At 39.3% G+C, this 22,812-nt stretch overlaps 1 protein-coding gene across 3 annotated transcripts in view; it reads left to right on the top strand.

Annotated features, from left to right (window-relative positions):
• ubr3 (ubiquitin protein ligase E3 component n-recognin 3) overlaps positions 1-22,812 on the top strand; it is a 79,241-nt gene that overhangs the window by 10,441 nt on the left and 45,988 nt on the right. For 2 of the 3 annotated variants that reach the window (XM_061880058.1, XM_061880061.1), the window contains exons 5-24: positions 3,329-3,369; positions 4,417-4,483; positions 4,547-4,677; positions 4,760-4,988; positions 5,081-5,260; positions 8,414-8,547; positions 8,635-8,721; positions 8,784-8,849; positions 8,925-9,014; positions 9,105-9,233; positions 9,316-9,368; positions 9,447-9,580; positions 11,805-11,890; positions 11,968-12,109; positions 12,540-12,636; positions 13,674-13,815; positions 14,113-14,217; positions 16,598-16,768; positions 16,902-16,934; positions 21,842-22,287. In XM_061880058.1, coding sequence (XP_061736042.1) covers positions 3,329-3,369; positions 4,417-4,483; positions 4,547-4,677; positions 4,760-4,988; positions 5,081-5,260; positions 8,414-8,547; positions 8,635-8,721; positions 8,784-8,849; positions 8,925-9,014; positions 9,105-9,233; positions 9,316-9,368; positions 9,447-9,580; positions 11,805-11,890; positions 11,968-12,109; positions 12,540-12,636; positions 13,674-13,815; positions 14,113-14,217; positions 16,598-16,768; positions 16,902-16,934; positions 21,842-22,287 — 2,563 coding nt within the window. The remainder of the gene's footprint in view (positions 1-3,328; positions 3,370-4,416; positions 4,484-4,546; positions 4,678-4,759; positions 4,989-5,080; positions 5,261-8,413; positions 8,548-8,634; positions 8,722-8,783; positions 8,850-8,924; positions 9,015-9,104; positions 9,234-9,315; positions 9,369-9,446; positions 9,581-11,804; positions 11,891-11,967; positions 12,110-12,539; positions 12,637-13,673; positions 13,816-14,112; positions 14,218-16,597; positions 16,769-16,901; positions 16,935-21,841; positions 22,288-22,812) is intronic. The other variant, XM_061880059.1, reaches the window with a different exon arrangement.

Raw genomic sequence — 22,812 nt, 5'->3', positions numbered from 1 at the left:
TAACTGTGGTTGAATATAGAAATATAAACACATTTGCATGTCCAATGGTGGTGAAGGACTGCACTGACTACATTTTTGTTGCACAAATAATCTTCATGAACATGCTGTCGCCCTTTCACTTTCACTTTTGGTCAATAATTTACTTTAGCTTTCGGCTTCAGAGTTGCTCACATTATTTTGGTGAGAAAAAAATGATAGTTAAACACTGTCGCACCAAATAATCTTTCCACGCGTGGTCTTAAGAGGAACCTATGATTAATGGCCTTTATTTTTTTATTTTCAAATAAATGTTACAATGATGGATACTCATGTTAAACAATGCCAAGGTCAAATCATGAGGTTCATGCATTTTGGTGAGTGCTTGCACACAGTTTTGGATGCCTTTGTTTGTGGGGTTAGGTAGGATAAAGCAGTGTTTTTCAACCACTGTGCCGCGGCACACTAGTGTACCATGAGATATTGTCTGGTGTGCCGTGGGAGATTATGTAGTTTCACCTAATTGTCTTAAAAATATTTTTTGCAAACCAGTAATTATAATCTGCAAATGTGCCGTTGTTGAGTGTCTTTATTGTCTAGAGCAGTGGTTCTCAAATGGGGGTACGCATACTCCTGGGGGTACTTGAGGGTATGCCAAGGGGTATGTGAGATTAAAAAAAAAAAATATTCTAAAAAATAGTAACAATTCAAAAATCCTTTATGTATGTATATTTATTGAATAATACTTTAACAAAATATGAATGTAAGTTAATAAAACGTGAAAAGAAATGCAACAATGCAATATTCAGTGTTGACAGATAGATTTTTTGTGGACATGTTCCATAAATATTGATGTTAAAGATTTATTTTTTTATAAAGAAATGTTTGGAATTAAGTTTATGAATCCAGAAAAATCTGTATTACAATCCCCAAAGAGGGCACTTTAAGTTGATGATTACTTCTATGTGTACAAATATTTATTTAGAATTGAATCACTTGTTAATTTTTCAGCAAGTTTTTAGTTATTTTTATATCTTTTTTTCCAAATAGTTCAAGAAAGACCACTACAAATGAGCAATATTTTGCACTGTTATACAATTTAATAAATCAGAAACGGATGACATAGTGCTGTATTTTACTTATCTCTTTTTTTCAACCCAAAATGCTTTGCTCTGATTACGGGGTACTTGAATTAAAAAAAATGGCCACAGGGGGTACATTACTGAAAAAAGGTTGAGAACCACTGGTCTACAGCTCAGCATATCAGTAGGTGTCAGCAGGTAGCTAATTGCTTTGTTGATGTCAGAAAAATGGTTTGTCGTAATCACAATATGCGGGAGGCAGCGTGCTGGTGAAAAGGTGTACAATGATTAAACCAAAAATAAACAAAAGGCAAGTGTCACTAAGAAAAGGTATTGAAGCTCAGGAATGGCTATGCTTAATGAAGCTAAAACTGAACTGGCTGCAAAGTAAACAAAACATAATGCTGGATGACTGCAAAGACTTTCAGCGGGTGGAGCAGACGGCATCCACAAAGTACATCCGTACATGACAATCAACAACAAAACAGGAGCGCAAGACAAGAACTAAAATACGACACACAGGAAAACAATGAAAAAGTCCAAATAAGTCAGGGGGTGATGTGACTGGTGGTGACAGTACACCTACTTTGAGACAAGACCTATATTGATGCATGCTTGGTTATGCTTTGAATTTATATCCAACAATTGCGAGAACGTCTTTTTACTGTCAATATCAGCTGCTGAGTTTCATTTTTTTATGTTGTCTGCTGGTGGTGTGCCTTTGCATGTTTTCAATGAAAAACTGTGCCTTGGCTCAGAAAAGGATGAAATATTAACAGCAGCATTCTTTTAATGTAAAGTCTGAATCAATCGGTGTGCAGGTGTACCTAATGTTGTGACAGGGTAAAGGTGCAGTAAAGGCCAAAAGTTTGGACACACTTCATGTCAATGCGTTTTCTTTATTTTTATGACTATTTACAATGTAGATTGTCACATCAAAACTAGGACACCTGTGGAGTGAAAACCATTTCAGGTGACTACCTCTTGAAGCTCGTGGAGAGAATGCCAAGAGTGTGTGAAGTAGTAATCAGAATAAAGGGTGGCTATTTTGATGAAACTAGAATATAAAACATGTTTTCACCTTTTTTTGGTAAGTACATAACTCCACACGTGTTCAGTCTCATAGTTTTGTTGTGACAATCTACAATGTAAATAGTCATGAAAATAAAGAAAACACATTGAATGAGGAGAAGGCGTGTCCAAACTGTTGGCCTGTACTGTGTATTATTGTTTGTGATTTTTATTTTTGACTGTGTCTGTAAGAAAAATAGTGGTGACGACTTCAAGATGTATTACAACGGTGTATATTTTCAAAATAAATGTTGGGTGGGGCGTGGTTTCACTTGCAATTTGGAAGCACCACGAGAATGGAACATATTACAGACAGACTTAAACAAACAATCATAAATGTGCCTGTGGAGCAGAATTTACGCAACATGTACACCATGTACTATCAAGTACAGATGATCTAGAACAGTGGTTCTCAACCTTTTTTCAGTGATGTACCCCCTGTGAACATTTTTTAATTCAAGTACCCCCTAATCAGAGCAAAGCATTTTTGGTTAAAAAAAAAGTGATAAAGAAGTAAAATACAGCACTAAGTCATCAGTTTCCGATTTGTTAAATTGTATAACAGTGCAAAATATTGCTCATTTGTAGTGGTCTTTCTTGAACTATTTGGAAAAAAAAGATATCAAAATAACTAAAAGCTTGTTGAAACTTAAACAAGTGATTCAATTATAGATAAATATTTCTCCACATAGAAGTAATCATCAACTTAAAGTGCCCTCTTTGGGGATTGTAATAGAGATCCATCTGGATTCATCAACTTCATTCTAAACATTTCTTCACAAAAAAGGAAATCTTTAACATCAATATTTATGGAACATGTCCACAAAAAATCTAGCTGTCAACACTGAATATTGCATTGTTGTATTTCTTTTCACACTTTATGAACTTACATTCATATTTTGTTGAAGCATTATTCAATAAATATATTTATAATGGATTTTTGAATTGTTGCTATTTTTAAAATATTAAAAAAAAATCTCCCGTACCCCTTGGCATACCTTCAAGTACCCCCAGGGGTACGCGTACCCCCATTTGAGAACCACTGCTCTAGAACACAAGGAAGTGTTTTGAATGTAAATTAAAATCTTTATAGGTCCCCTTTAAAACCTTAAACATTGTTTCCCCAACTGTGTTAGTGAACAGTCCTACTGTTTACCCTCCTAATGATGGCGTATGCATCTGTCGGTCTGTTTCCACAGGATCCGCAGCACCAGGAAGCCCACATGAGTCGATAAAAGAGGTTTGTACCAAACCTGGAACCAATTCTAGCCATTTACAAACCTTATTTGTAATATCCTGGACAGCATCCTCTGCAGTAGACATTTGTGTTTTCCCCAAAATAGACGTTTTCAGGAGGATATTACAGCGCAACCTCTAATGTCCAAACACAATCGAGTCCGGAATGCTGGTTGGAAGTAAAAAATAATTGATTCTTGGAACAAGTTGTTGCCAGCATAAAAAATTAAACCTTTTTTTTTTTTTTACGGGCAGAGTTTTAAGTAAACTTCCTAATTGTCATATGCAAGTGTACAATAAGTAAAGCAATTATTATAACCTGTAAACCATATCAATAATGTTATTAATATTGAAACAAATTATTGTTAAGTGTGAAAACCTTAAGTTTGACAACAATCGACGACACGCATGATAAAGCTGGGCCGTCATTTACCTCAAGTAACTTTTAATGTACTGTATACTCTTCTCATGTTCTTCTTCACCTGACATTTTGTGTTGAGGCTTGTCCTTGGGAAATGTTGTAAAATGTCCAAGCAAAAGCAAAACACTAAATCCCTCAATGTTCGCTGATCTCAGGGTTTGTAAGATTTGTGATAGTCTCGTATCTTGAGCTGACATCTTGTGAGATGTGTATGATGATCATTTTCGTCTTCTGTAAATTTAGAGGTATAGTTTTCTCCAACAAGTGTGAATGAATTCCAATTTGTTATCTAAATTGACTTTCTGACCGTTAGCCGATGCTGTCCAGCACTTAATTTCTGATTCCGAAATTAACCAGTAAGAATACTTACAAACTTGGAAACAATTGCTGCCTATAAGAGCGTGGCCGAGTTAAATGAGGTCATCACTCGTGTAACCGATATTATACATTAATTTGGCAAAACCAAACAATAAATACTTTATCGGATATGAGCTGATCCTGTTTTTAATGCCGATATCATGGGACAGCCCTACAAATAATGCATTTGTGGTATCTGTCTTTTCCATGTAAGCTGATATGCTTTTAGTGACTTTTGCAGAGGAAGTTTGATGTGTTTTGTGATATTCGTAGGAGGACCAAGATGCTGGACAGTCTGTTGGACAGAGAAAGAGGGTTAAGTTGAGCAGCAGTACAAAAGGTAATGAAGGAAGTGCGTTGTTTCCTGAACTTCTTTTTAATTGAGTTTTTTCCCTCCCGTTAGACCTATGTATTATAGAGTCATTGAAGCATAAATGCTTTTTGGAGGAGTTCCTGTTTTGGACAATAAAATATGAGTTTCCTCAGAAGATGGTCACCTTCTTACTAAACATGTTGCCGGATCAAGATTATAAGGTATTATTTTCTAGCAATGATCAGCGCACCTTTTTTCATTCTGATAGCTTTTTAACTTAGTTTTTTTCTGCTTTTTTCCCAGATCACATTTACAAAAACATTTGTTCAGCATTATGCGTTCATCATGAAAACCCTGATGAAAAGTCACGAGTCGGACACCATGTCTAACCGCATCGTACATATCAGCGTGCAGTTGTTCAGCAACGAGGAGCTGGCTCGTCACGTCACTGAGGAGTGTCAGCTGCTGGACATCATGGTCACTGTCCTCCTCTACATGATGGAGAGTTGCCTTATTAAAAGTGAACTTCAGGGTAAGTGTGTATTCCAGTTCTGATTGCTAACGATGCAGATTTTTTGGGCTCTTTTGGCGACTTGACCGGTTTATCCATTTCCCCTTTTTTAGATGAAGAAAACAGTCGCCATGTCGTGGTGAACTGCAGCGAGGCTCTGTTGAAGAACAACACTTATTGGCCATTAGTTAGCGATTTTATCAACATCTTGTCGCACCAAAGTGTCGCAAAAAAGTTCTTGGAAGACCATTCGTTGTTGATGCTGTGGATGAGCTTTGTGTCTTTTTTCCAAGGTAAGTCATTATTGAGGTAGGAACACTTTAAAGCTTTTGCTGGAAGATCGCTCTTCTTCATCATGCCTGACGCCTTGCCCTTGTCATAAAGCTTGCCAGAAGACAAGCCTATTGTTCTCCAAACCCATCGCTCATTTGTAGGGACCTTTTTCCCCTAAAGAATAACCTCAGTGTGGTAGTGCAACCAAAGACAGATGGATGTTCTATGTAGTATACTAATTATCCTTAACCACACTCATTAGTCATGCTGTAATAGAACAAGTTGGAAGCACACAATTGTTGAGTTGGCTCATGGCTTCTGTAATTATTGACCTCTCTTGCTCCATATACAAAACCCAAAACCAGTGAAGTTGGCACGTTGTGTAATTCCTGAACAAAAAGAGAATACAATGATTTGCAAATCCTTTTCAACTTATATTCAATTGAATGGACTGCAAAGACAAGATATTTCATGTTCACACTGAGAAACTTCATTTTTTGGGGCAAATAATTTAATCAATCAATCAATCAATCAATGTTTATTTATATAGCCCCAAATCACAAATGTCTCAAAGGACTGCACAAATCATTACGACTACAACATCCTCGGAAGAACCCACAAAAGGGCAAGGAAAACTCACACCCAGTGGGCAGGGAGAATTCACATCCAGTGGGACGCCAGTGACAATGCTGACTATGAGAAACCTTGGAGAGGACCTCAGATGTGGGCAACCCCCCCCCCCCCTCTAGGGGACCGAAAGCAATGGATGTCGAGCGGGTCTAACATGATACTGTGAAAGTTCAATCCATAGTGGCTCCAAGACAGCAGCGAGAGTCCCGTCCACAGGAAACCATCTCAAGCGGATCAGCAGCGTAGAGATGTCCCCAACCGATACAGGCGAGCGGTCCATCCTGGGTCCCGACGAGCGGTCCATCCTGGGTCTCGACTCTGGACAGTCAGTACTTCATCCATGGTCATCGGACCGGACCCCCTCCACAAGGGAGGGGGGGACATAGGAGAAAGAAAAGAAGCGGCAGATGAACTGGTCTAAAAAGGAGGTCTATTTAAAGGCTAGAGTATACAGATGAGTTTTAAGATGAGACTTAAATGGCAGCAACACTGCAAAAAAGTTGTCACGGGTATTTTTACCAGTTTGTTACATGGCCTTTCCTTTTAACAACACTCAGTAAATGTTTGGGAACTGAGGAGACCAACTTTTGAAGCTTTTCAGGTGGAATTATTTCCCATTCTTGCTTGATGCATTTGTTGACAAAGTGGCGACCCTCGCCCCATCCTTTTTTGTGAACGAATGAGCATTTCATGGAAGCTGCTTTTATAGCCAATCATGGCACCCACCTGTTCCCAATTAGCCTGTTCACCTGTGGGATGTTCCAAATAAGTCTTTGATGAGCATTCCTCAACTTTCTCACTGTTTTTTGCCACCTGGGCCAGCTTTTTTTAACATGTTGCAGGCATCAAACTCCAAATGAGCTAATATTTGCAAAAAAAAAATAAGTTTGAAATATTTGGTCTTTGCGGTATATTCAATTGAATATAAGTTTAAAAGGATTAGCAAATCATTGTATTGTCTTTTTATTTACCATTGACACAACATGCCAACTTCACTGCTTTTGGGGTTTGTAGTGTGTATTCGTGTATATTACAGCTACCTCTGTTATTTACGTGCCTTTTTGTATTAATTTGCACACACACAAAGATATACAATGTAAAGAAAATCCCCTGTGTGGAGAAGGTTAATAAGATCCTAAGGTCTTGTTAAGCCACCTCCCCCAAGATGTCGCAATTATCACAACAGCAAGAATAGAGAAGTCAAATGCAATACATATCATTTACAATAAACATACTCATCATAGCTCACCCGAGACAAACATAGCCTTAAATTGTTTTTGAAACTTATTAAGTGAAGTTGTGGATTGATGGAACATACATTGATTGGTAGACATAAAAGTCACAATAGGGTCTTGTTGAGTAAGTATATCAAAATATGTTAAAAAAAAAAAAAGGAAAATTGTCAAATCCGTAAAAAAATATACATAAGATTAGATTTACAATATATGTTCACACTAAATATTGTCAAAATTGTCTTTATTAAAAAAAAAAAAGAAGAGGAGCAGATGAAGACAATGTATTGGAAAAATTCAGTATTCTCAACAATTCCTTTTGAATTAATATTTTGGAAAGATGTGATTGACAAGTAGCATCCCAAATACTATTGCAATACATTATAAGTGGATATAGTAAACATTAATATAATGTCAACACACAAGAATGATTAATACAAAGCAAGCCTTTCCCAAAATACCTATTGATTTTGTCATTTTGCCACTGACAGGTTCAATCAATATGTTGTTCCCGAGGAAAATTTCCATCAACAATATCTCCTTAACAATTGGTTTGTGGCACCAGGCTGATTTCGATGTCCTTAATTAATAATTTCACATCTTCTTTATCATCGCTTTTGTTTTTGGTACTAAAAATCCTTATGTTAGTTGTTTTAATAATAAGTGACAATTTAATCATTCTGAAATATTAGACAGTTCTTAATTTCTTCATCTTCACAGAACAATTTCCCTTGTGGATCATTAAAATTTGCCTTAGTCTAATTGCTTTTTGTCAAGCAATCAAGATAAGAGTGTGATTCTAAAAGACCAATATCATCAGCAAACATACAAGGCAGTACATTCTCACAATTCTTTTTAAATATTGATCAGAAATCAGAGGTCCCTAAATGGACCCCAGAGGAACCCCAGAAACTAATTTAGCACTGTTAGAATTGTGATTATTAATTGAAACATTGTTCTCTTTCATGAAGATAGCTATGTTTGCAACAGTTTAGTCTAAACTGTTAGTAGTCATGTGTGTTACTGATTGTGGGTGAACTGCCAGCAGTGCAGCCTTTGTCACGGAATTAGAATAGTGGGTTTATGCTGCTTACTTGCCATGTGCAGTCATTACACTATAAATAACACTCCCCCTTGCTCAGTGGGTTTGAGTATCCTCTTTCTGAGGTGCACAGTCTTGCTCCACATGCAAACACTGCTCTTAGAATGAAATGCCCCCTTTTTGAATCAAATGCATTCGTGACATGTTTATATGAGGTCGTTCGAAGCATGTTCCCGCTTGGTCTAAACTTTGATTTCCTGCTGTGATAGGAATGAACCTGAATAAGCGGGAGTTGAATGAACATGTGGAATTTGAATCTCAGACATACTATGCAGCTTTTGCAGCTGAGCTTGAGGCCTGCGCACAACCAATGTGGGGTCTTTTAACTCATTGCAAAGTCAAAGTAAGTCATGCTCGTAAACCTGTACCTACTTTGTAGACATACTGTACAGTATATGGGCTTTGAATCCGTTGAAATGTCCCCTCACAGGAGACCCAGGAGTATACTAAAACTGTGGTCCGCTACTGTTTGGAGACTCTTCAGATCTGGTTTGATGCCATCAGCTTCAATGATGAGGTAAAGTAAGAACATACTGTACACACAAACAAGCATATCCATGGCTTTTGTTTGTCTCCTAGCCTTCGCCAAATCAAGTGACATTTCACTTGCCGCTACACCGCTACTATGCCATGTTCCTCAGTAAGGTCAGTCTCGCTGTTGAAATGTAATTGCACCATACAACACTACAATAAAAGATGGTTGATTTGAACCATTCCTAGGCTGTGAAGTGCCAAGGTTTGGACCTGGACAGCCTCCTGCCTGACCAAGAGATGCTGATGAAGATCATGGTGCATCCACTGCAAATTCAGGTACGGAGGCTTCAACAAGAAGCTGATAGTAAAAAAAAAAATTAAAAAAGTTTTACTTTCATTTTAATTATGAAGCACGTTTGCTTTTAGGCATGTCTGTCGGAAATCCACAGCAACATGTGGGTCAGAAATGGGCTGCAGATAAAAGGGCAAGCTATGACCTATGTGCAGTCACACTTTTGCAACTCCATGATTGACCCTGACATCTATCTACTCCAGGTCAGGACTGCTCACTGTCTGTAAATCTGCTTCTTGTTATAAAAGTATCCCCCTCCCTTTTTTTAATTTATATTTTTTAAAGGTTTGCGCATCAAGACTTGATCCCGACTACTTCATCTCAAGTGTTTTTGAGAGGTGCGGACCAATTAATGCACTTGCTGTTGCTGTGTTAAGTAAGGCTTTTGAACAAATCTATTCTATTTGTTTACACAGGTTCAAAGTTGTTGATCTTTTGACCATGGCGTCTCAGCATCAGAATGCCGTGTTAGACGCTGAACAGGAAAGACCAATGCTAGAAGGTGCTCTGACCTTCTTAGTCATACTGACAAGCCTTCGCATTCATTTAGGTAAGTGGTACAGCACAGAGTATGTCATAGTGCTGACACTGGCAGTGTCACTCGGGGTGAATAATGACCTTGTAACGGCTGCTGATTAAAGGAAATGCTATGCTTTTTTGTTCATCAGAACATTGGTGTTTTATTTGAGGCAGGTATTAGGCAGGGTTATCAGCAAGTGTTAAAGTGACTCAAAAGAAGCTCAATAGCGTCCATTTATCCCATATCTAATCTTGTCCTTGTTCCTAGAGGGTCCATTTGGGGACATGTTTCCCTCTTTGTGGCTCCCTCCTTGACCTATAGCTACATATTTTGTTAGGCTGATGACATATTAAGATACTACATATAATTACTTGGTTGTAAACTGCACTGTTCAAAACTAAAAGCTACAAATTATTTGTACAAACAAAGCACAGATAATCCTAACATCTGGGCCCCACTTCTCTATACGCAGATAATGTGCTGTGTGGAGCCCCACAATTTGTGGGGGGACCCCATTTTTTATGAAGGGACCTATGTAAAATGTCAAAGAATGAATGACACGGCGCATCATATGAAATTTGATTGCGCTCCAAATATTGCTGCTTTACTTGACTTTTTTTGGGCTATTTCAAAGGATTTTGAAAAATTGCGCATTTTCAAACATAAACAAAAAATATCAAATACTATTGGCCACAGATTGGCTCAGCCTCAGGCAGCATTACTATATCAGATTAAAATAGTATACATATGACAAAATGGTGCTATTTCATGTCTAGAGGGCTCTCATAATATTAATGAATGTATTTATGAGCTTGTTAACAGTTTTTTTATGCTCTAGCTAAGAACATTTATGATTTGTAATTAGGGATGAGCAATATAGACCATCAGGGATATAGGTAGGTAGATAGATAGATAGTACTTTATTGATTCCTTCAGGAGAGTTCCCTCAGGAAAATTTAAAGCATATATATATATATCCCGGTATATTTGTGCTTAAGTGTTTTATCGCTGGATAACCAGTGTTGAAAATACTGCGATTATTTTTTGTTGTAAGTAGTAAAGTAATTTGTTGCTTGTTCTTATAAAATAGTTAGCCGTTACTATGTCGAAGCAGTTTTTGTTAATTATGCTGAGGGCATGTGCGCGGGCATAGATGGAGCGTTTACTCACACACTCTAAAGACCCAAAGCGCTTTACATAGTGAAACCCATTACCTACACCTTTTAAGTTGCATTTAACCAGTGTGGGTGGCACTGGGAGCAGGTGTATAAAGGGTCTTGCCCAAGGACGCAACGGCAGTGACTAAGAAGGCCGGCCGAGGCTTCAATCGAACCTGAAACCCTCAAGGTTGCTGGCACAGGCGCTCTACCACGGAGTGGCGTGGCTCGGGTGATAGAGCAGACCAGCCAGCAACTTGAACAACATAAACAGATAAGTGATAAAGTCGCTACAAGGAGAGAAAACTGTAATCCCTCACCCATAGCCAAATGCAGTCGGTGACCAAAGCATTGCATCACTCGGGAGTCGAGAAGTCTGCATTGTAGCAGCTATATTCTTTGGAAAAGTTTGTTGTCGTGCGTCGAAGAAGTCTACATAAACACACAAGGGGCAGAGTTGAGCCTAAGAGAATGCCCTCTGCTGTGCCCGTCAGGTGCAGAGAGAAGCAAACGGACGTGACAGTCACATCAAAACATACCTGTATGGCGGTATTGTCTGAAATATATATCCCTCTCTAAAATATACCGGTATTAACTATAGTACCTGTATACTGGCTCGCCCTATTTAAAATGATTTTTTTCTACTTTACGGAAATTAATTTATCGCGGCCATATCTGGAAGCAACTAACCGCGATAAATGAGGGATGACTGCAATGACAAATTCGACCAGTCACTGACACTGATCCCTGTGGCAAGCTGCAATAGTGCAGATCTTGTAAGAGGTGCTACTGGGTTCCAATTATGGTTGGAATTAAGCCCTTGAGGTTTCTTTGATTGTGTTTAATTATGTCAAATGTATATTTTTGCACCAAAATTTAAAATACTTAAAAAGTATGGAAAAATGTAACGGAGGAGCTGCCTCCAAATACAATTCTGCTTAGGGTCCCAATTTAGCTAAGGGGATTTCTGAATAACGTAGTCAAATAGAACACATTATGTCAATTATGCTATGTATATTTAGTTTCTTTTTTATGAGTCTGACACAAAACCCTTTAACAAAAACTGCTCACATTCTGCTTCTCACTCCTGGCATCAGGCATGACAGATGATGAGATCCTTCGGGCTGAAATGGTCTCGCAGCTGTGTATGAATGATCGCACTCACAGCTCGCTGTTAGACCTTGTATCCTTTCAATAAATCCAAGCGCCTATATACTTTTCCATCCATCACAGACATGTTCCTTAAGCATGTTTCCACAGATTCCCGAGAATCCCAACCCAAAGAGTGGCATTGTACCAGGGAGCTGCAGTTTTGAGGAGATGCTCTCTGCGGTTGCAGATTTCAAAGCTCCTGTGTTTGAGCCAGGAGGCTCCATGCAGCAGGGCATGTACACTCCCAAAGGTACGACTCACTGCCCTTTTAATCATACAGTTGATTTTCTGACCTGCTTCTAGGACATTCACCTTTAATTCTCCAATGGCCACCCAGAGTCATTTCAAATCTGGGTACAACACCAATGTGAAGACAAAGTCCTAACTATTCTTCAACATCATTTTCCTAGCATTCAGTACTCTATTCTAATGCATTACCAGTTGTATGATAATATACTAATGATCTTACTATGATAGTATATACAATAATTTAAATGATGCAATTGCAACTAATCTTTACAGCCTTGTGTTTTCTACTTTGTAAACTAAAATATTTATTAACCCTCATCTGGCCACATGGGGGCAGCCTTACACCACCACAAACAGATTAAGTAGGCTAAAATTCAATGTCACGTTGAAGCAGCTCTTACAAAGCAAATGTCCTTCCTTGTCTCAACTAGCCGAGGTGTGGGAGAAGGAGTTTGATCCCATCATGGTTGTTCTCAGGACGGTCTATCGGCGTGATGTGCAGTCAGCAATGGACAGATATTCAGCATTGTAAGTTGTACTTGTCCCCCAACCAAATGCTATATTTTGTATTTGTCAATGCATGTTTATCCCTAAAACCAGCACAGTCTTTATTGGGCGCATTCACACAAAGTATTCTCCAAAACAAACCTGTGTCACACTATTAATATTAAGTGTTGTCAGGTCACCTCTCTCCTGCTCATGAAGGCACCTGATAAGAAAGGTCAGGTCTATAGGTGCTAGAGTTGTTTCCAATTAAATAGCTGTCGAGAAAAATCAATATTTCAGTCTAAATTGTAATAGAATTGAGGAAATCTCCCTTGTTTGCTTCTGGGCTCCTGAGACGAATGTGGGAGTTGGAGGTGAAAGCGAATCATTGGGGTTCACCTTCTTCATGATTATTGGAATGAATGACAATACCATTACTGTGGAAAGGTAACTCAAGTAGTGCCTGGTGTTGGAAATGATGTGGCGGAAGATAACCTTTGTATGATGATAGCATTTTGGGTGTAGATGTAGCTGAACGTACTGATGGATCGTCGGTAGTTACATGTTCTTTCAAGGATTTCACACACTAGTCACTAGTCCAATACTATTTTTTAAATGTGCCACATAGAACAGCAAGGTGGTGCTGCTGATTTATAAAACAGTCAGAGAACTCTTTTTTTTCTGAAACAAAAAACTCCCGTCACTACAGTTTACAATTTGTGCGTTAATCTTTTAGAAATCGTACAGACAACTACTGAACCTATTACAACAACAGCAATAAAATTAAAAAGTATGGATATTCTTATATGTAACTACTTGAAAAGTGTTAAATCTTTGCAGTCACGCTGCAGGTACTTTTAGAAGATAGCAAGATGTTACAGGTTATCAACTGTATGTGTCATATGTAATTATATTTACATACAACTGGCTAATATCCACAATATATCAATGCCTGTATGCATGTCTCACACATTCATAATCAATCTTATGTTGCATAGAAGATTACGTGACATTCTGGCTGTGTCAGTAACTGTGTCCATTGTGCTGTATTTTTTCCTTTTGGGATTTGTGTCACCTAGTTTAAAGCAGTCTGGCCTTCACCCTGGTAATCCATGGCCTCCTTACAAAGCGAGGACGGCCCTGCATCCATGCTACAAAGGTCTGATCAAACTGTTGCACTGCAAGACCCTGCACATTGTGATTTTCACTCTCCTCTACAAGGTGAGCCTTTCAACAGTGAGCCTCTCTTTGCCCCAATTGGTGCTTTGGAGCAATGTGTAGCTGTTATTCGGTGTTAATCTAATGCAAAGTACATTGTCATGATGAAAATGGTTACAAATGATGTTACACAGGATTTAAAAGCAAATAGCATAGCTGATGTGTATTAATTTAACGGGGACAGCCACAGCCATTATTGGGTTATCAACATTGATGGGTTATTTAGTGTTGATAAGAATTTTGTGTGATTAGCTTAACATCTAAATTGATATATATTTTATAATTTAATTTGCTTTGTAGATATGGATGGATCATCAGAATATGTCTGAACATGTGCTGTGCATGGTGCTGTACCTAATCGAGCTGGGCTTGGACAACCAGGTTCAAGACAGCAAAGAAGACGAGGTAAGATATGAGCATTATTGTTAATTGATCAGCTATGTAAAATAAATAACTGCCTTAGGTAATATACTAAGAATATAGGACTTTTACTTTTTGAACTAAACTACTAAAATTAATTAAGAGATATTCTTATTTCTAATCTATTTAGATGTACCTTTTATATATTGTTGCTTTATTCACAATTACCCCGAGATAGGTAATATAATATGAGATATTCAACTAAATTGTTTGAGAGGCCGTATTTCCAGGAAGCTCGAGACCCGACTTCTCCCTTCACTATTGGTCTTTATTTTTTATATTCCGCAGAACCAGCATCCTCAACAGTAGACATTTGATTTTGGTTTATTTATTTTGTCAGAGTTACAGGAGCACTCTGCTGTTTTTAACGCCCTTCTGTAAAAAGCTAGTCAAAGATCTTCTCTATAACAGCGCTCTAGTGGTCTTGAGAATATGCTGAAAAGCGTGAGTCTTCAACAAGTTTTTTTGCACTAAGCTTGCGGGTTAACAGCCTGAATGATAAAAAAAAGAGGACCCAAACTAGAACCTTGAGGAACACTACTAATATTACTAAATAAGTTGAATGACTACTGAACTGCATCTGAAGTGAACAAGCTGTAGCAACATCTTAGTTACATATATCACAATAGGAAAAATATGTGTTACTGAAAAAGGAGATGACTTATAGGGTTGCTTTGAGGAAAGCTTCAGGTTTGGACCCCAGTGTTCTATGTTTGCTAGCAAGGTTAAAATGTTAATGCAAGGCTCTGCCAATGTCTTTCAAGTGGTCCAAGTTTTTCTATACCAGAGGAGCACTCTATTGAGTTTTGGAAATTGCAGAAAAAAAATTGTAAATGCTAAAAAGGAGAGTACTTGGAATTGGGCCTTGAGGAATTCGTCAGTTATGTAAATCAAAAGTTTGGACCCAGTGTGATTCACGTGGACCCCGACTTAAATAAGTTAAAACACTTATTGGGGTGTTACCATTTAGTGGTCAATTGTACGGAATATGTACTGTACTGTGCAATCTACTAATAAAAGTTTCAATCAATCAATCAATCAATCTATATACAACAGGAGCACTCAAATGTTTTTTTTTAGGAATTTGCTACAAAAATGTTTGTCTCCCAAGTTTTGAACTGAACTGGTGTCATTCCCAGGCCAGATTAACTGTCGGCTCATTAACCCATGAGCCGACAGTTAATTAGCCCTGGTGTAAAGTGTAAGGAGCCAGGATCGGCTGTGACCCTGATCAGGATAACAAATCGAAGAATGGCTAAAAAGTTCTTAATCAGTATTTACTTTTATATGTAGCTTTTAGCTACAACCCACGAGTAGTCGGAGAAAAATGTGGTCTAGGTCCAAAGAAGAAGAACATGACATCAGCTTTGGGTCGTTAATTCACAGCCATGCAGATTCCACCATTGGCAATTATTCTGCTTAACCAACATTCAGAGTCAATAACTAGCGGTGAATTTATCATGGACATGTAATTAAAGGTCAAACTCAAATGCACAGGCCAACTGTGCCAAAATAAAGTAAGTATTTGTCTGTTTTTGTCAACTTTCAACATTTAATTATTTTTATTTTCAAAATGGCCTCAACCACAAACTTTCACCCCTTTTAGGCATCAACTAATTAGGCTTGAATTAATGCTGCCACTTACTTGGTTTTTACCAATCTATCAGACCTAAATTGAATTAAAACATTGCCACATGGTCAACAAATTTTGTTAACAATCAACTATCAATTTTAGCTATCCTAATCATACCTGTTGTACCTTGAAACCACGTCATACTTTGTAGAGCCACACACTGTAATCCCATGCTTTTAATCACACCTGTTGTACCTTGAAACCACGTCATACTTTGTAGAGCCACACACTGTAATCCCATGCTTTTAATCATACCTGTTGTACCTTGAAATCACGTCATACTTTGTAGAGCCACACACTGTAATCCCATGCTTTTAATCACACCTGTTGTACCTTGAAACCACGTCATACTTTGTAGAGCCACACACTGTAATCCCATGCTTTTAATCACACCTGTTGTACCTTGAAACCACGTCATACTTTGTAGAGCCACACACTGTAATCCCATGCTTTTAATCATACCTGTTGTACCTTGAAACCACGTCATACTTTGTAGAGCCACACACTGTAATCCCATGCTTTTAATCACACCTGTTGTACCTTGAAACCACGTCATACTTTGTAGAGCCACACACTGTAATCCCATGCTTTTAATCATACCTGTTGTACCTTGAAACCACGTCATATTTTGTAGAGCCACACACTGTAATCCCATGCTTTTAATCACACCTGTTGTACCTTGAAACCACGTCATACTTTGTAGAGCCACACACTGTAATCCCATGCTTTTAGGAGCCATGCATCGAGGAGCACTGTCATGACAGTTGGTTTCCTGGTACAAACCTTCTCTCCAATCTGCACCATGTCATCAACTTTGTGAGAGTGAGAGTTCCTGAGACAGCGCCCGAAGTGAAGCGAGAGGCACCGCCCAGCACCAGCTCGGAAGCTTCGTCCTATGGCCAGGTAAGAGGTTGACGTCACCTTGGCCTTTTTACGTTTTGCTTTCTGAAACCGCAGTGTCACTGCCATCAGCCCCAAGGCAGGTTGACCTCTCTCTATCACCGTCATTGTTCATCGTGTGATCCTCACTTCACAGAACTCCAGGCGACTTTCAGCCAATTGGAGAGAGGTATCTGTTTGTACCCCTTTGCACGTTTAAAGGAGGTTCGCCTTCTGTGCCCTGGTTTGTGTATGACGCCACGCTTCAGCAGTTCCCCTCCCTCTCAACTGCTGAAACTAATTATGTGTGTAATGCCGGTTTGGGTAAACGCTTTTTAACTGCATGTCAGTGTGATTGATGTTGCTGCGTCTGGAGAATATGATGTATGTTTATTTAACAGTGCAGCTCAGGTCCTTTTTGTCAGGTCAGGTTATGGCAATCCTTCAGATAGGTTGCACGCTTCAAGATGATTTCCTGGGAAATGGTTGTGTCTGAGGCGCTATCAGCAAGGGCGATAATGAGACGTTGGCTGAATTTTTATAATAGACATTTAATTTGACTTTTATGTCTGTTGTACCTATTTGACTATGGTAATGAAGCATCCTTACAATCCATCAAAGTCTGGGAGTTTAATATTGTTGTGGTTGGTTGGTGGGGATTTAGCAAAACACCCAGTTGCAGGTGGAATAAAAGTGGTTTACTCTTCATATATATTTTGCACTTTAAGAGTCACATTTCTTATTTACTGTACACCTGCACAATGTGATCCAATAGGAAAGATGTCCTATGAAAGTTTCAGTATCAATTTAATACACATTTTACAGAGACGGCTTTCTTAAATTTGAGCTAACTTGAAAGGGTCATATTATGATTCTTTTTTCTACATTTACAGCACTTCTTTGTGTTGCGTGTGTGTATATACATATAACATATACTGGTGGTTCATTAGCACCTTGGAACAGGGGTTATTGCTGGCGACTCACAATAACAAGGTCTTTCTGTTTGCATGTTCTCCCCATGACTGCGTGGGTTCCCTTTGGGTACTCCGGCTTCCTCCCACCTCCAAAGACATGCACCTGGGGATAGGCCCCTCCCACCTCCAAAGACATGCACCTGGGGATAGGTTGATTGGCAACACTAAATGGTCCCTAATGTTTGAATGAGAGTGTGAATGTTTTCTATCTGTGTTGGCCCTGTGATGAGGTGGCGACTTGTCCAGGGTGTACCCCGCCTTCCACCCGAATGCAGCTTGTATAGCCTCTACCCATTTTTGAACATTTTTCATAGATTTAGTTTTACAGACCATCTTCAAGCCGCTTTCTGACTTTTTCTTCAGGATAGGCCGTTATTGCGGCCGGTCTTTTTATGTGCCAAAGTTCTCCTCCAGGCCACGCCCCCTCCGACTGTGTCTCCACCAAATAGATGGATAGATAGTACTTTAATGATTCCTTCAGGAGCGTTTCCTCGGGAAAATTAAAATCAGCCATCAGCCATGTTGTAGTTTTTACAGTGCATCCAGGAAAGTAATCACTGCGCTTCAATTATTCCACATGTTATGTTACAGCTTTATTCCTAAATGGAATAAATTAATTTCTGTCCTCAACATTCTACAGACAATTGCTTGTATTCCGACAAGTGATTTCTTTCCGGAAGTGAAAACCAGTGGTGGTCAACCAATCTGAGATGGCTGTTGTACAGCAAGCAGCACGCACACTATCTGAGCACACAAGCAGCCTAGATATTCCTGCAAAAAGCAGACATAAGCAAAATATCCAACTATGCAATTGTATAGCTCCCTATACTTTATACAAATAAAAGCTTTGTTGATTGATAAAAGATTATTAATCGTTGGAGTTGCTCCAGACATCATTCTAGATAACAAAACTGAATAAACTTGGAAAAGCATGGCGGTCTACAACTTCCCTGTGTGTGGCTGGGTCAAGGAATGTGGTATCAAGACTCTCCCAGATAAATATCAATCCAATCCAATCCACTTTATTTATATAGCACATTTAAACAACAAATATGCGCTGTTTTTGTTGCATTTCATGATTTAACTTCATGTCTACTGTCATGTTTGTTTGCTGTTGCACGCGACGTTTACGAGGACGCCTATTTTTCCCCAACCTGATCAAAATATTACTATAGATGTCAACATTGTGTATGTGCTGAAAGCTTCTTTTATGATCGTTGTCTCTGGTAAAAGCTTAACTCTTTAAGGTTTTGCTCACATTTGAATTATTTTATTTAGACTTTCCCTGTTGGTGCTTTACAGAACACTTGTAGCAAAAATGTGTCTTAATACAAATAATATCAAGGTACTTAAATGGAAAACACTAAACAGTTAAAAGTATATCAATCAATCAATCAATCTTTATTTATATAGCCCTAAATCAGAAGTGTCTCAAAGGGCTGCACAAACCACCACGACATCCTCGGTAGGGCCCACCTAAGAGCAAGGAAAAACTCACCCCAGTAGGATGTCGGTGACAGTGACTATGAGAAACCTTGGAGAGGACCCCCCCCCTCCTGTCGAGCGGATCTAAGGATATCAAACCAACCTTTAACCTAGTGGTCATCGCAAACGTGTGCATTCTTCGGCTCTGCTCCCTTGTATTTCTCTCATAAAATCAGGCACTCTGCCGCCATTCTGGATGACCTCTGAAGAAACGTTTATCTTCTTATTTTCTTCAAGAAAGACTAAATGGCGCCTAGTACCCATTGAGAACCGATGCGTATTATATGAGCCGTTCAGGACATCATTTTGAATCCAATCAATACCCCTTAGAGAAAATGTGATGTTTTTTTTGTTTTTTTTTATTTTTGCAAATGTAATAAAAATAAAAAATAAATCATATGAACATAAGTTTTCACAGCGTTTGCTAAATATTTTCTTGATGCGCCTTTGACAGCAATTACAGCTTTACACTTTAACGACTGTTGTTGGCTTTGACATTTAGGATTGCTGTTTTGCATCGGAACAGTTGTTTTTCTCACTGGTTTTTGGAGTATAAATATTTGGAGGTTTAGCACCAGCCGCTGGACGAGATCTGACCAATCTAAGTCTACGAGCACGAACTGACTTAAAGTGAATTATATTTAGTGAAGTGAATTATATTTATATAGCGCTTTTCTCTAGTGACTCAAAGCGCTTTACATAGTTTCAACCCAATATCTAAGTTACATTTAAACCATTGTGGGTGGCACTGGGAGCACGTGGGTAAAGTGTCTTGCCCAAGGACACAACGGCAGTGACTAGGATGGCGGAAGCGGGAATCGAACCTGCAACCCGCAAGTTGCTGGCACGGCCACTCTACCAACCGAGCTATACCGCCCCACAATGAGTGGCGAAACGTCTTCTAAGACAAACCAAACAGTCCAGTTGCGATCGATTGAATTTCCTGAGATGACAATGACCTGGATGAACGAGAACATTCATAGACAAGCCTCTAGTATTTTTGAATACGATGCCACAAGCTTGGCACACAAATCATTGGGCAGTTTTGCCCATTACTCTTTGCAGCACCTCTCAAGCTCTATCAGGTTGGTTGAGAAGCATTATTTTCATCCAAGATGTCTCTCTTATATTCCTGCATTTAACTTTCCCTCTATCCTAAATGTAGTCTCCCAGTCAATGGTGTTGAAAAACATCCCCACAGCATGATGCTGCCACCACTATGCTTCACTGTATTGGCTTGGTGCCTGGTTTCCTCCAAACATGATACCAGAATCTCTTATCTTTGTCTCATCAGACCAGATCATTGTGTTTTTCATGGTTTGAGAGTCTTTCAGGTGCATTTGGAAACATTTTGGTAAAAAATGATTTCCGTCTGGCCACTGTACAACACCAGCCTGATTGGTGGATTGCTGTAGAGATGGCCGTCGTTCTGAAAGGTTCTCCTCTCTCCACAGAGAAATGCTGTCTCTCTTGACAGAGTGATCTTCGGGTTCTTGGTCCCCTCTCTTACTAGATCAGTGCTTATCATAAAAATGTTCTGTTACGCCCCCCTTAGGAAGAAGAAAATATTTTGCTCTCCATCGTTACTATAAATAGTTTAATTTGTCTATAAAATTCTTATAACTATACCTCTGCATAACATTGAAAGCTTATTAACGTTAAAGTAAACAACACACCAGTCTTTCCTCATCTCCAATTGTGCTATAGTGAAGCCAAGTGCTACATACGCTTCATCATTTTCTGGTAAGGCAAAAAAAAGCATGTTCCTCGAGGTCACACGCACCCCCGGCTTCACTCCGGTTCTGTTTGAGAAGGACTGCACTGGACTGAGATGATGTACGGACACATCTTGGATAACAAACAACGCTTCCTATCTAACCTGACTGAGCTTGAGAGCAAACACAAAGAGGAATGGGCATGGAGGAAATTCCGAAACAGCCTTAAAATAGATCTGCCAAGCTTGTGGCATATTCAAAAACACTTGACTGCTTAATTGCTGCCAAAGTGCATCAACAAAGTATTGAGCAAAGGCTGTGAATACTTTTGTACATGTCCTTTTTTATTTTTTGATACATTTTAAAAATTGTATTGAAAAACCTTTTCTTTTTGTGATTGTGGGGTGTTGTCTGTAGAATTTTAAGAAAATAATGAATCTAATCTATTTTGGAACAAAGCTGTGACATAACAAAATGTGGGGAAAAATCAATTTTCCTCCGCTTATTTTCTTTGTGGTCGTGGGGGGTGCTGGAGCCTATCTCAGCTGCATTCGGGCAGAAGGCGGGGTACACCCTGGACAAGTCATCACCTCATCGCAGGGCCAACACAGATAGACAGACAACATTCACACTCATATTCACACACTAGGGAGCATTTAGTGTTGCCAATCAACCTATCCCCAGGTGCATGTCTTTGGAAGTGGGAGGGGCCTATCCCCAGGTGCATGTCTTTGGAGGCGGGAGGAAGCCAGAGTACCCGGAGGGAACCCACGCAGTCACGGGGAGAACATGCAAACTCCACACAGAAAGATCCCGAACCTTCCGGGTGCACTATACAGTTCTTATATATCTGCAATTAATGTTGTGGTCAGTTTGTTTTAAAGAAGTGGAGGATAAGTGATTTTTTTTCTCTGTCATTTCAGAACCTGCGTGAAGCCCAGGTATTTAGCCTCGTAGCAGAGCGCAGGAGGAAGTTCCAGGAGATAATCAACCGCAGCAGCTCGGAGGCCAACCAGGTTGTCAGGCCCAAGAGCTCCTCGACCCGCTGGGTGCCGCCAGGTACACCCCCGCAGCTGGTGACGGAGATCCTGGAGATAAGAGAAAGCATGCTGTCCCTCCTCATAAAGCTGCACCAGAAGCTGTCGTCCAAGCAGAACTCTCTGTCAGCGTCCTGGCTAGACAACATGGACATGAGCCATCACGCTCACGGGGACGGTATCACGGCCATCGAGCGTATCCTCACAAAGGCGGCCACGCGCAGCTGCCAAATCAAGCGTAGCATCCAGGACATTTGCGGAAAGGTGTCTCCTCCTGTGCCACCAAAGAAGAACAGTCCTACAGACAAGAAAGCCATGGATAAAGAAGAAAGGTCAGTTCCTTTATTTTCCCAAATGGATTTGCATTGTCAGCCTTAGACTTAGACTTCCTTTTTATCCTCATTCAAATTTGAACTTTACAGCACAGATAAGAACGAAATTTCGTTACGTAAGCTCATGGTAGTGCAGGATTAAAAAAAGCAATAAGGTGCATATATGATTAAATAAATGTATATAAATAATATATAAATATATATAGAATAAATAAATATACATATAAATATATATCAATAAATAAATAGATTACTGTACGGATAAATATATTGCACTTTTTCACATGCGTCCACGTTTTTGGATGTATGTTCTATTGTCTTTTTTATTCCGGCGAGTTAATCCATTTCAAAGAGAGTTGAGGGGATAATTTAATTATGATGCGTTCAAGAGTCTTACGGCCTGAGGGAAGAAGCTGTTACAGAACCTGGAGGTTCTGCTTCGGAGGCTGCGGAACCTCTTTTTAGAGTCCAGCAGTGAAAACAGTCCTTGGTGGGGGTGGGAGGAGTCTTTGCAGATTTTCTGAG

The sequence above is a fragment of the Nerophis ophidion genome, linkage group LG19 (genome assembly GCF_033978795.1).
Source record: "Nerophis ophidion isolate RoL-2023_Sa linkage group LG19, RoL_Noph_v1.0, whole genome shotgun sequence".
Lineage (NCBI taxonomy): Eukaryota > Metazoa > Chordata > Actinopteri > Syngnathiformes > Syngnathidae > Nerophis > Nerophis ophidion.
The sequence above is the reverse complement of the archived record's forward strand: the minus strand, read 5'-3'. Positions and strand labels throughout refer to the sequence as shown.